General features: G+C 34.7%; 1 protein-coding gene across 1 annotated transcript; it reads right to left on the bottom strand.

Annotated features, from left to right (window-relative positions):
- Positions 1-223: 223 nt before the first annotated feature.
- LOC121751421 (ADP-ribosylation factor GTPase-activating protein AGD3-like) lies at positions 224-10,744 on the bottom strand. Its single transcript, XM_042146158.1, has 19 exons — positions 10,350-10,744; positions 9,475-9,551; positions 8,786-8,886; positions 8,295-8,365; positions 7,670-7,729; positions 7,243-7,287; positions 5,300-5,365; positions 5,132-5,179; positions 4,940-5,035; positions 4,812-4,853; positions 4,451-4,666; positions 4,018-4,146; positions 3,678-3,911; positions 3,461-3,541; positions 2,427-2,738; positions 1,433-1,578; positions 1,246-1,336; positions 663-1,120; positions 224-547 (listed from the first exon to the last, which is right to left on the bottom strand). The coding sequence occupies exons 1-19, from the start codon at positions 10,407-10,409 to the stop codon at positions 433-435; spliced, it is 2,448 nt and encodes an 815-aa protein (XP_042002092.1). The 5' UTR covers positions 10,410-10,744; the 3' UTR covers positions 224-432.
- Between the last annotated feature and the right edge of the window lie 1,560 nt (positions 10,745-12,304).

The raw sequence follows: 12,304 nt of genomic DNA, 5'->3' as shown, positions 1-12,304 counted from the left end.
CAATTTACACCACATAATGCTCCATGCCCCATACTTTGAAGTGGATATATCATCTTTATGTAAAGGCTCTATGTAGACCACAGAACAATATTTTTACAGATAATTGGTTAAAAATGTACAGTGATAGTATGTGGCTTCTTTCCAGCCATTCTTTGTGTACATTTTACCTTCATTGTTGGCTGGAAAAGTGCATTAAAATGATAGGGATTTAAGTACCCATCCCTTAAAAACTACCAATTGACCTTTATATATTTGCAAACTAAACGAGTATAAACATCTTTACATTGTTCATTAATCAAATATAAGTTCAGTTTATATACAACAAAGAATAAACTAGTCTACATTATCTACAATACTTTGTCTTCTTCTACTCGTAAAGATATAGTAGTAAGGATCTCGCCGTCATCGATGATAATTAATTTAGCAAAAGTGCTATCTGGCAGCATTTTTCATGAGAGCAAGGATCTCGGCGTCATCGATGGCTGATTCTGTGACAAGCTGAAGAGGGGTTTTACCACTTTTGTCGACAGCTTCGGGGTTGGCTCCCCTGCATAAAGTAGGTAAAATTTGAGTATAAACTAGATAATGAAATACTAATTTAGTAAGTACTCCTTTAGAGCATAACAAAATGATAATGAACACACAACATAAAATGGCTATACCTTGTGAGCAAGAGTTTCGTGATTGCATTTCCACCTCTTGAAATGCTATGATGCAATGGTGTTTGACCCTTGGAATCACAAGCACTGATATTTGCCCCATTCTGGAGGAGCAGTTCTACCATGCTGATATCAGCTGAATGACAGGCTAGGTGAAGCAGCGAACAACCATCAAAAAGCTCGTCCTCTTGTAGTCCTAGTGATCTCGTGGTGGTATCTTCCATAGCAGGGACACTCAGATCAGGATTTTCCTGCTCGTTTGATTTCATTACATTTGCTAAACTTATAGACGTTGCAGATGTTCGTTGACCATAAACTGCATTGACATCTGCTTCTGACGAAACAATAAGGCGGTAGACAGCTTTCTTGTCATTTTTACTGACGCTTTCCCACAATTGCTCAGCAGCTGAAAGAAGTTGCTGACTGTCCTTTAGTTTGGGAACAAAAGTTTTTTCTACATACTGCAGATCGAGACAACACTAGGATTAGTTAGCACAGCTTAGAGCTAAGCACATGGCCTAGAGTTTCCATGTTTAGAAGACAAGAGAACCAAAACATACGAAAGCCTATATGGTAGGAGAGATACCTTTGCTGTGATGTACTTCTCCTTAAGAGCTGTTTGACCAGCGTGATGAGGTTTGGTGAAAAACTGTCTGTATTTCTCAGATTCAAACGACCTGTCATAACATATATATATAATTATACTTTGTTTTTAACAAATTATGAAAATGAACAAGTACAAAAAATTAAACCCCGATCACTGCAATCTTTACCGTATTGGTAGTTCATCAGCTTGAATAGTTCTATTTGCTCGCAATAATCCTTCCCATATGGAATTGACAAAGACATTACCCAGCGCTTGAAACATAGAAATGACGGAAGGTTCCCAGACTTTCACATCAAGTGTTAAGGATCTTATCTGTTAGTTAAGAAAAGGCTGCAAGATCAGAACCTAACAGATCCATGAACATGATCGGTATTTTCATGTTCAGTACAGGATCAAATAAAGAAATTAAGTAACAAATCTGATCAACAGATCTTTTGAAACTGGAGAAAAAAGTCCCTTTACTTCAATTGAGATAATGAAAACCGGTATGCCTAAGTCCATGATAACAAGTGTTACAACACCATGTGAAATAACTAAAAAAAGAGAAATAATGTTAGGAAAAAGACGATGCATAGATTCTGCTGGTGATGGTACACTAGGACTAACAATAGATTCTAAAGACACTCAAGTAGTTATCGGCTGAAGGCATATTTCCAAATGAAAGTGGAATTAGTAGAATGTTTGAGCTGATCAGTTAGCTGACAAATCCAAACCATTCAGAAATCACAGAACCAACCAAAAGAATACAGTTCCATCAAAGGGTTCTAAGCTACCATAAGAACGTCAAGATGTATTTAACTATGGCTGAGCTATATCATTGTTGAAGAAAAGAAGAAATGTAGGGGAGCCTTTTTCTAGCAGCAAAATAGGGACGAGAGCAAGAAGATCATATTGCCTGGGAGAAAAACTTAAATTCAGCAAATTAGAAAGGAAGTTGAGATTGGATATAAGAACTACAAGTGTAGTGGTAAACAGAAATGGTTTCTCCTCAAAGCAAAATTAACACAAGGAGCAGAACCGATGAAGATGAGATTGTGTGAGAGCATAAACATACATTTGGTGGACATAATGAAATAGCTAACTAGTTGGATATGAATAAAAGGGAGATGAAACATTCACATTTAATTAATAATGTGCCTGATTAATTCATAACAACTTGCCTTAGATACATGCACTCCAAGGTTACGATGAATGCCAGAGCATTCAATGCATATAAGAATACCAAAATTCAAGGATGCCCAATCAGGGTCAGGTGCACCGCAGTCGGCACATTTATCATTTCCAGGCACTTTACTCAATGCATCGATTGGCTTCTCCTTTTTCAAATTAGCTTGAAACTTTAGAGTACTTCTGGTGGCTTGCATTATACTTCTTGCTGAACGATCTTTCTTAGTTTTAAAGCTTTGGGTAGTCTTTAAATCATGATCTAGACTTTCTACTGAACCGCAGTCACTACCTGGACTGAAACAGAACTGTCGACCCACAAATAAAACACGGTACAAAAAGATGCAAAGTCCAGCTAATGACAAAAATATAGATTGTAGTGACAAAGTACAAAAATGGCCTAAGTGAAGAATAAAACAAACACTTTTGTATGATTGATGTAAACTTCAAACTTTTTGTACCAATTTTGAATCATACGTTACTACAACAAAATTGTTTAGTTGACACAATTTTACAACACCAATAGATGTATCTGTATCTATATTTTTGGTCATACATAAAAATGTAAATAAATTTGGTTACATTTAAAAACAGTGCAAATTTCTACACCTATCCATGTAACTAATTTGGTACATCCAAAGATATCACAAAATATGTTTGTTACACACTGTGTCACAATATATTTTTGCTCTCTCTCTCTCTCTCTCACACACACACACACACATACAAAATTTTATTTTATTACTTTATTATTGAAAACGTAAACTTTTCCAAGAACTACACATGCCATAAAAAATAACATTAACAACACATTTGTATCTATCAAAACTAGCTACATAATCAAATTACACTAAACTCAATTTTTTAAACATGATGTCATAATATTATGCAGTGAGTCTAGTGACATGTACAAATCTCATAAATATTATGTCACTGATAGAAAATTTTGTTCTAGTGACAACTGATAGCATAAAATTGTCCCAACATATTATAAAACAAAGAGTTATCCATCTTTTGTTTAATTTCTTACCACTTCGGGTGCTTGTAGCAAAGAAGTAATAACTCCTGTTATTTTTTCTATCCAGTCCATTTGCTCTGCTGAATCCTCTGCCTGCATCAGTGAGAAACTTTAAAGAACACAAGCATTATGTCTATTGAGATACAATTAATGTGTGATGCAGTTTTTTTTTAAAATTTATCCACATAAATGAATCAGGAAAAAGCCACAAAGTTTGGCAAAAGATTACCTGTAAAGTGTAGTTTTTTGAAGGTGAAATAATCCTGAAACAAAATCTTAGGTCAACCTGCTCCTCATCGACTTTTATTGTTGATGTAAGCAAGTTCACCGTATGACGTGCTACAGATTTCTCATCGTGTACACCGCCGTGGTAGTGAGAAGAAAGCCACCTACTCAATATCCCGGAGCCTGAATCAGACGGGGTATTTTTGTGCATGGGAGTCTGGCTGCTGCCTCCATAGAACTGAGGCCCCAACAATTAAGTTGTAAAAATAGGATGCCATATAAAAGAAACGGCACTCAGCTAACAGAAATGGCTAACGCGATTCAATTCTTATTCTATGACTTACTGGCCTACTCCATTGCTTCCGATAATAGTACAGCATTCCTCGGCTGTCAAGAACAAAAAATCTTCTCTTCCAGTCTCCTCTCAAATTGGAGGAACGTTTAGAGAGATATCCTTGTTTGATGGTTTGTACCTAAACTACAGAAGTCTTAGCTAGAGTGTGACAAAACTAAAAGTAGTAGTGCGTAATATGGCCATTAGCATGCATTTGGTTTGATCGGTAAAGTATGATTGATATAATGATCAAACTTAATCAAATGTATTGTTTGCCTGAGTCAGCTAGCAATCTAATGATCTTATTGGGTGAATACTTATCACCCTAAAATTGGGCCGATTATTTAATCATCTTCCAATACTGTCAATTCTACCATTCTTATCATTCCACCTATCAAACCAAATGCCCCTAAGAATATATAATATATTGCCATAAGATGTACCTTTCCCCCAGCAGCAGCATGCATCACTTCTTCTATCACTTTCTGAGAGCTTCTAAAAACAGGTTGTGTGGCATCTACACGTGAAGATTCAGTAGGCCTGCAAACTGACTTTTTTCCTGCTTCATCAACTTGCTTTATGTAATCTTGCATCCGTTCATTGAGATTCGATATCTCATGGTTCGAATTTTCCCTTGCCTCTTGTGCAGAAGCCAGGACCTGCAGTATAGCAGCAGATTAAGTTTTTCAAATAAAGAAAAAATATTGTAGGTTACTCAAATGAAGTAAATATTGTAGGAAATGTTCTATCCATGAAAAATGAAGAAATGATACATCTTCACAGACTGAGATGCAACATATTAACCTGATTAATGCAGGGCTCCATTTGATGCAATAGCTCGTATCCCTGACAATGGAAAACACCAACATCAATATATTTTACATGACAAACATTATGATCAATCAATATGGGATGTCGATTATACATCATACTTGCTTGAAATAACGAAGATGGGCATCCATTGTGTTGCCAATGGCCTCTACAAACTCATACTTCTTCTTTGCCTCGACAGCTGAAAGGGCGCCAACCTAAAAATGTAAACATGTATTTTGTTCAAAACATCTTACTACTTCCTGTTCAGATCACTACTTACATTAACAATGCGCAGAAAGATGCCAACATACCAGATTAAAGCGTGTTTGCTCAAAAGTTGATCTTGCATTGTGGCATTCCTGGAACGTCTCTCTACCAAATTAGTTAACAACTGATGGTTACCCATGACAACTATCTGAACATTTATAGCTGCTTAAGAGAATTGTAATCAATTGTAAATACGGGAAATGATCATATACCTCTTCTAGGGTGCTAGCTATCTCTATCCTTGCACTTTTTCTCAATGACAAAAATTTATCTCGAACCTGAAATGTTAATTATTAATTGCTCCATCATGTTTCAATAACTTACATACTCATGAGTTTGGATTATGGTGAATCTAAAGTTAAGAGTACTATACAAAAAAAGTCAAGTCAATGAAAAAATTCAATGATTCTTGTCATACTTTTTTCCATTATTGTTGGAGCTTGGATATATTATCAGTACAAGCTGTAGTTTACAAGATCTCGTTCCTATAATGGATTGCGTTATCTTTTATATATAAAATAAAAGTACAACCAATTGATGAAAATACAGAAAATTTTCTACATGCTACCAGAAACATGCTTTAAGGAGATTAACTTACAGCTAGCCTAGGGTTGGAACGGTACGGTATACCGCGCCGAAATGACCATACCGCATACCGTACCGTACCTTGCGGTATGACAAAAAACCATACCTTTACCGTACCGCTTTTGTCGGTATACCGCAATTGCGGTATACCGAAAATTCGGTATACCAAAATTTAGATATCGTTACCGTACCGCTTTTGTCGGTATACCGCAATATGCGGTATACCGTGATTTCCGGTATATACCGCAATTGAGGTATATACCGTATTTGCGGTATACCGTGTTATTTGAGGTATATACCGCAATTGCGGTATGATGCGGTATAACGCGGTATATACAAAATGCATACCTTTACCGAGGTACGGTATGATACCGTACAGAAAAGTACGGTATACCGAAAATTCGGTATTTTCAGTATTTTTTTCGGTACGGTAAGTGCGGTATTTCGGTATATTTTGCCAGCCCTAAGCTAGCCTAACAAACATTCACAGCTAGTTTGAAGGTAGTAATACATCATATCGTTCTTTAAAAACTAAATGTCAATGCAAAAGCTAAGGATTCTGACTATGTTTGTACCTTTTTTAGTATTACTTCATATCGTTCTTTAAAAACTAAATGTCAATGCAAAAGCTAAGGATTCTGACTATGTTTGTACCTTTTTTGCAAAATATTGTGTTTTAAGGATCTTGATTTTAGGGTGAGATTAATATTTTCTAATTTCTCTCCTTTATTTGCGTAGGAATCTGTAACTTACTCCCTTAAAGAGCCTTATAAGAGGGAAGGTTTATCGAAACTTATATAGAGGTTACATGATCATTACCAAGTCCATGTGGGACAAGGGTTCAACACACGCCCACACGTATGGCCAGAATGATCATCGGACTTCCACATGTGAAACAAAGAAATCCATGAACTTGGGCTTAATGCCACGTAGAAATTGGTCACTTATTCCCTTAAAAGGCCCTATAAGTTATAAGAGGGGACAACTATCCAAACTTATATAGAGGAGACAACTATCCAAAACTTATAGTGCTTTAGTTAAATGTTCTCAAATTATTTTTAAAAAAATCTTATTGTTCAATTATTACTTTGAGTGTTCCATAACTTGGCAATAAATCACAATGTCAGTGTGATGCATCAAGAGTTCATGTTCTCCAGTGCCCTTTCTATGTTATTGAGATATCAGAAGTTTGATAAATCTTGTTATAGATGAAAGCAATAATGAATGTATGCAACTTTGTTTTCATGCAGCAATTGAAGCTATAAAAGAAAATGAAAATAACTTCTCTTGTAAGAGATCATTTTCAGAGATGCATGGTTTTGCAAAAATGTTCTCTATATTGAAATTGTATCAAATGACCATAGATTAATGAGATCATTACATAAATACATATCTGAGTAGTTCATCTGAGATAAGATTTAGATAATTAGAAATATAAGCTATATGGGCTCACAGTAACTAGATTAAACTAATTTTGATGAAAATTAGAAAATCTTAATATATGTAGAAAGAAGAAAAGCACCAACGGTCTCATCACAGCTACATTTTATCCTATTTTAATCGCACATACCTGATCATAAATAACAGTGGCCTTGTCAAAGCGCTTGTGGGCTTCCTGAGTGTTTTCACAATATCATTTGTGAGGTCCAAAAATTCATAAACTTAAACAAGAATAAGAAAAAATCTAAACAGTGTGCAATTAGAGAGAAAACGAAATTTCTTTAGTTCAATGCAACCTTGATCAAACTATAAACAGATCAATCAAATGGTTAATTAACTTGCAGCATAAAATTCTTGTCTTTATGACCTCAAACATATAAAAAAAAAACTTCAGCAAAATGTTAGATTTCTTGACAGGGACATGCTTAATACAGAAAAGGCTGGCCATATGCATGCAAAATCCCTAGGCCTATCATCATCGAAGGTTAACAAAGAATCCAATAACAGAAATCTGTGAATTTACATAAAATACATGGAATTGAAATGAATGGAAGTACCTTAATGTCGTGAACAACATTAGCGAATTGTGTAAGTTTCTCATTCAGTACAAGCTCTACCTGATACATACAGATGCAAAAAATAGTGAAGGCGCTAAAACACTTACTTGCTTCCTAGAATGAGTTCAGACTAGAGCATATTGTCTAAAGAAGCTAAGGTAACATGAAGAGTCAGTTACATTGCTCAAGGAAAATGTATAAGATGGACGAAATTTGAAGTTTAAATAAATGGATCAAAGAAAAGGCCAGTACTTTCATGATGGACATGCATCTCTTTTAGATGATGAAAAGGTTTCAGCAACTGCAATCTCCTCTTCACTGAAAATTAATGAGATGGTATGTTTGACGAAAAAACAAACAAACAGAGAAGCTAAAGCTCAGATCATGCTTAGAAATTTTAAAAGACACTAAGTATGGATGCACTCATTTGTACTTTGAACTTGGTTTAAGCCAAACGTTTTGGGTGAGAAAGGGAACGGAACCCACAATTTGCAATGACCGGGTGTATTGATATCTTCTGCCAACTAAGTGAATAGCTAGCTCTAAATGATACAAACGGAAAAGAAATCTATTTCAACCTCACAAAAAGCTGTTGCATCTAAATGATAAAGAGAGAAGCCTCTACCTGTGACCGAAGAGTTTCCTTGTATGTTCCAATTTCCCTCAGTACAATTGCAAACTTTTCCATATCCGGGCCTAAAAGTACAACGGAACTTAATTAGAATCTACAACGGGCCTGAAAATTACTATCAACAGTAACACAGTTCCTTGTTCTGTGAGAACCTGTGTTCAGTTAATCTTTGCTGTGCAAATTTTCATTTTGTATCTCATATTGAGGCAAAATTTTCACCAAACTAAAGCAGCATAACATTATGAAGGTCATGGGGATGACTCAAGTGATGAAAAAAATAAAAAAAAAACAAGAATTAGTTTTGTTAAGCTCATATGGCAAAACAAATGATTTCTGAAAGCTTTACATCAAGCCAATTACTACATAGAAGCTGCGAGCAAATTTATAACTTTTAAAATCCAACCTTCATAAGGAAATGAAAGTTTCTACTTCTGAGTTTCCCCATTAAAATGGAAGAGAACTATTTTCTCAGATGTCTTTCCTACCTCCAAACGCAACAGAGATAGGATCATTATGTCCTCCTGCAAATGTTTCAAGGCCGCTTGCAAAAGAAATATCTTTATCATATGCTTCTCCAAGCCCATCTCTGTGAATCCCACCAAATAAAAAGAGTGTAATAATGGCAAATTCTACAAAGAAGCAACAACTATTAAGATTTCACAACAAATCAACGTACAATTAACAATATAGGATGGCGAAATAAATAATGTAATAAAAAAAGCACCCATCATGTCAAAATATTGCATGGTCAACCACGGCTTAATCAGTCAGCACCAGTTAACAGTTTTAAGAAATACGGAGTACTTTAATACCGGCACTATAATATCAGATTGGAGAGGAAGATTAGAACTATACCTTGATAGAAAAACAAGGATAAAATTTCTTTGGCAATGATGGTGGAGAACTTTCCTATTAAGGCTTCAAGAAATGAATATAAAGAAAATTAAGTGAAACTACTTCTTGACATCTGAAGCCAGAGTATTCAGCCCAACAAGCGCAAAATTATATGCCAATGCCAAAGAAAAGCATAGCTACTTCCTTCCTCGAGTATAATAAAGGTTATCAGTTTTATGTGAATACGATATATGCATGTTCACATTTTATATTAGATGACTAGATATCAGTAAAAGAACAATATTAGATACATAAATAAAAAGCATGGTTTAGGACTTACACGTATTTTCGACAACCTTTATGAAACTTGAGACTTCTTTCCTTTAATGTGTCGGCACTTTCTTCCATCAACTGGATCTGCTTTGTTAAACAAGATAATCCATGTTAATCAAGTCCTCATAGATAAACCACGAGATGTGCTATCAACGTTTAGTCATTCACAATCTTCAATGCAAAATTGCAATAATAATCAGACAAACTAAGAATTGTAGCCAGTGTTTCTGCTTGACCAGAATCCAGATACTTAATGTTTAGGACAATAATGCAGTCTATTTATTAGGAAATCTGAAACTTCAATAAAACACTTAAAACTTGGGTGACTGAACTCTGTGTTAGGAACCATTCCATATTATACAGTGTTGTTAACTGATTTCTTCTCTCCCCAGTCAACAAATCATATGTTTGAGCACCTTATTTTCACTCTGCTATTCACAATTGGTGCTCCCTACTAAATAAATTATCATAGAACACAGCTTTAATCCAATAACTCAATAATTCCATAAAAAATTGGTTAACTCAATAACTACTGTCAATGTCGGTTGGGCCGTTTTCAACTATAATGTGCCGGGTCTATTGCACAATACGGACTACACATCCTTTCATATTATTTGCACAAATGTATTTCGCACTAAACATCATAATTCATTAATTATAACCTTCAAATCCCTTATACATTCCCTAGGCTGAAAAGTATCATTCGCCAAATAAGAAGAAAAAATATGAACCACGCTTCTATATAATGCAGAGACAAATTGCAGAATGGAAACTTCATTCAACATTTTGAATCTATTGAACATGAATAAGACAAATGCTGAAAAAAATCTACAAATTAACCATGTACATGAACAAATTGATAGAAGAACAAAAAACAAAAACCTGTTGACGGAACATGGGCGAATCGTCCAGCCGAGCGAAAAACATGTTTCCTTCTTGCATCTCAAATGATTTCAAACACTATATCAATTACTCTAATTGATCACTTCATCTCAGAGGAAAAAAAAGATGGCATAATCTCCCCACAATGCGATCAGCAAATTTTAAATTAAAGATCATGCTTCTGGGCAAAATCATGACGTAAAACTGTATAACAGATCAATTCTGGAATGAAGAATAGAGATTAATACAACAAATGTAAACAGGAAAATCAAATATGATGAACAATAAATAGGAGCGATTATGGTTCCGGAGCAGAAAATGAAGAATGGGTGGTGGATAGGTAGGGGAGTGTGTAAAACAGTGTGATTGTTTGTGAGCATATTTTAATTTTAATTTTAATTTTTGTTTTAATATTCTAATCTTTGATCTTGGTATAATAATGAGAGCGGGAAGTCTTGCGATAGGATATAATGTCTCTTTTATTATGTCACACGGATGTACAAAATTAGAAAGTATAATAATACGAAATAAAATAAGCCATACACAATTTTTATATTCAAATTTGGTACGTAATTCTTGTAGACTAAAAAATACTAGTATTAAGTAGTCCCATAATATGGAAATCAGCAATATTTTTTCATTAATTTGCTGTCTAAACTGGGCGTGGGTCCTTTTATATTTTCATTTGTCAAAAGAATTATTGATTGGACACATCTTCTCATACTATTAATAACTTATAGTGGTATGGATGGACTATTGAATTTTTTCCCGTAAAGTAGCGCACCAAACTCTAATTGTTAAGATGATCAGGAATTAATTAATTAATTAATTGGTATTTTAATTAGGAGTGGTCGCTTGATCTCATTCTTGTAAACTCTGATTACACTTTTTACATTCAAATTTAATATGCAATTCTGGTAAGTCGTAAACCATGTTCAAGACTAATACTAAGAGCATCCACAATGACGGATGTCCCGAACGTCCGTCATTAGACAACATGCATACGGATACGGATGTCCGCTGCGGACACCGGAGTTCCGCAGCTTTCCGGGACGTCCGTTGGGGCGTCCGCCATTGCGTTGACACGACGGACGTCCCGGCGGATGTCTCGATTTTTTATTATTTTTGTGGATGTCCGTCATTATGTAGTGGGATGTCCTTATGACGTGGCATGAGGTGTTTTTGGGAAGTTCGTCGGGATATCCGCCGGGACATCCGTCCCATTGTGGATGCCCTAATATGTCCAAGAACTTGATTATGATTTGACTTCGACAACTACAATCGTCGATATATCCTAAATACTCCGATAAATTAGTAATTTAGTATGTTTAGTTTAGAAAATACTATACTCCTCTTATTAATTTCATTATATACAATTTAAGTTATTCCAATTTAGTTATTCAGTTATGAATTAATTATCTACGTTTTGAAATATATAATTATATATGTATATTATATTAATGAATTGAGTATTGATTATAGGTGTGTGTTTCATGTGTTCGTGTGTGACACTAACAGTAAAAGTTAAATTAAGTGTCGTGATTCGGCCCAGCATGTAAATGAACTTTGTTCCTTGCAAGTTGAAAGGTACAATATATATAACCCACAATGTAAGTTGATTAACCAACCAAAAGTTTAAATCTTAAGTTTTTTTCTACACGATCACACGTGCACGGTGTCTACTAATTAAATATTCTATTCTAAACTAATTCTCTATATGCGTTAATCACATTGGAAAAAATATACTTATTTCAATGTATAACAAGGTGAACATTTCGGCTGAAGTCTGGTTCATACATAATTATTGTTGAATTAGTCTGAGTTTATTTATATGGTAAACATTATTTAATTAATTTTTTTGTGAATATATTGATTCAGAAATTAGTAATTAAATTGTCAACTACTTACTACTTAAGTAATGTATACGCATATTGAGATGTCACAATTAATGCTGT

This window comes from Salvia splendens, chromosome 10 (genome assembly GCF_004379255.2).
Source record: "Salvia splendens isolate huo1 chromosome 10, SspV2, whole genome shotgun sequence".
Taxonomy (NCBI): Eukaryota; Viridiplantae; Streptophyta; class Magnoliopsida; order Lamiales; family Lamiaceae; genus Salvia; species Salvia splendens.
This window is presented reverse-complemented; position numbering and strand designations above follow the sequence as displayed.

Bases quoted from the DNA above. Each gene is read 5' to 3' on its own strand.
- LOC121751421 (XM_042146158.1), bottom strand. From the start codon at position 10,409: ATGCAAGAAGGAAACATGTTTTTCGCTCGGCTGGACGATTCGCCCATG. The intron at 8,887-9,474 runs GTAAGTCCTAAA...TGGGATTCACAG, and splicing joins AAAGGTTGTCGAAAATACGT to AGATGGGCTTGGAGAAGCAT. The intron at 5,366-7,242 runs GTATGTGCGATT...TTAACATTTCAG, and splicing joins CCACTGTTATTTATGATCAG to GTTCGAGATAAATTTTTGTC.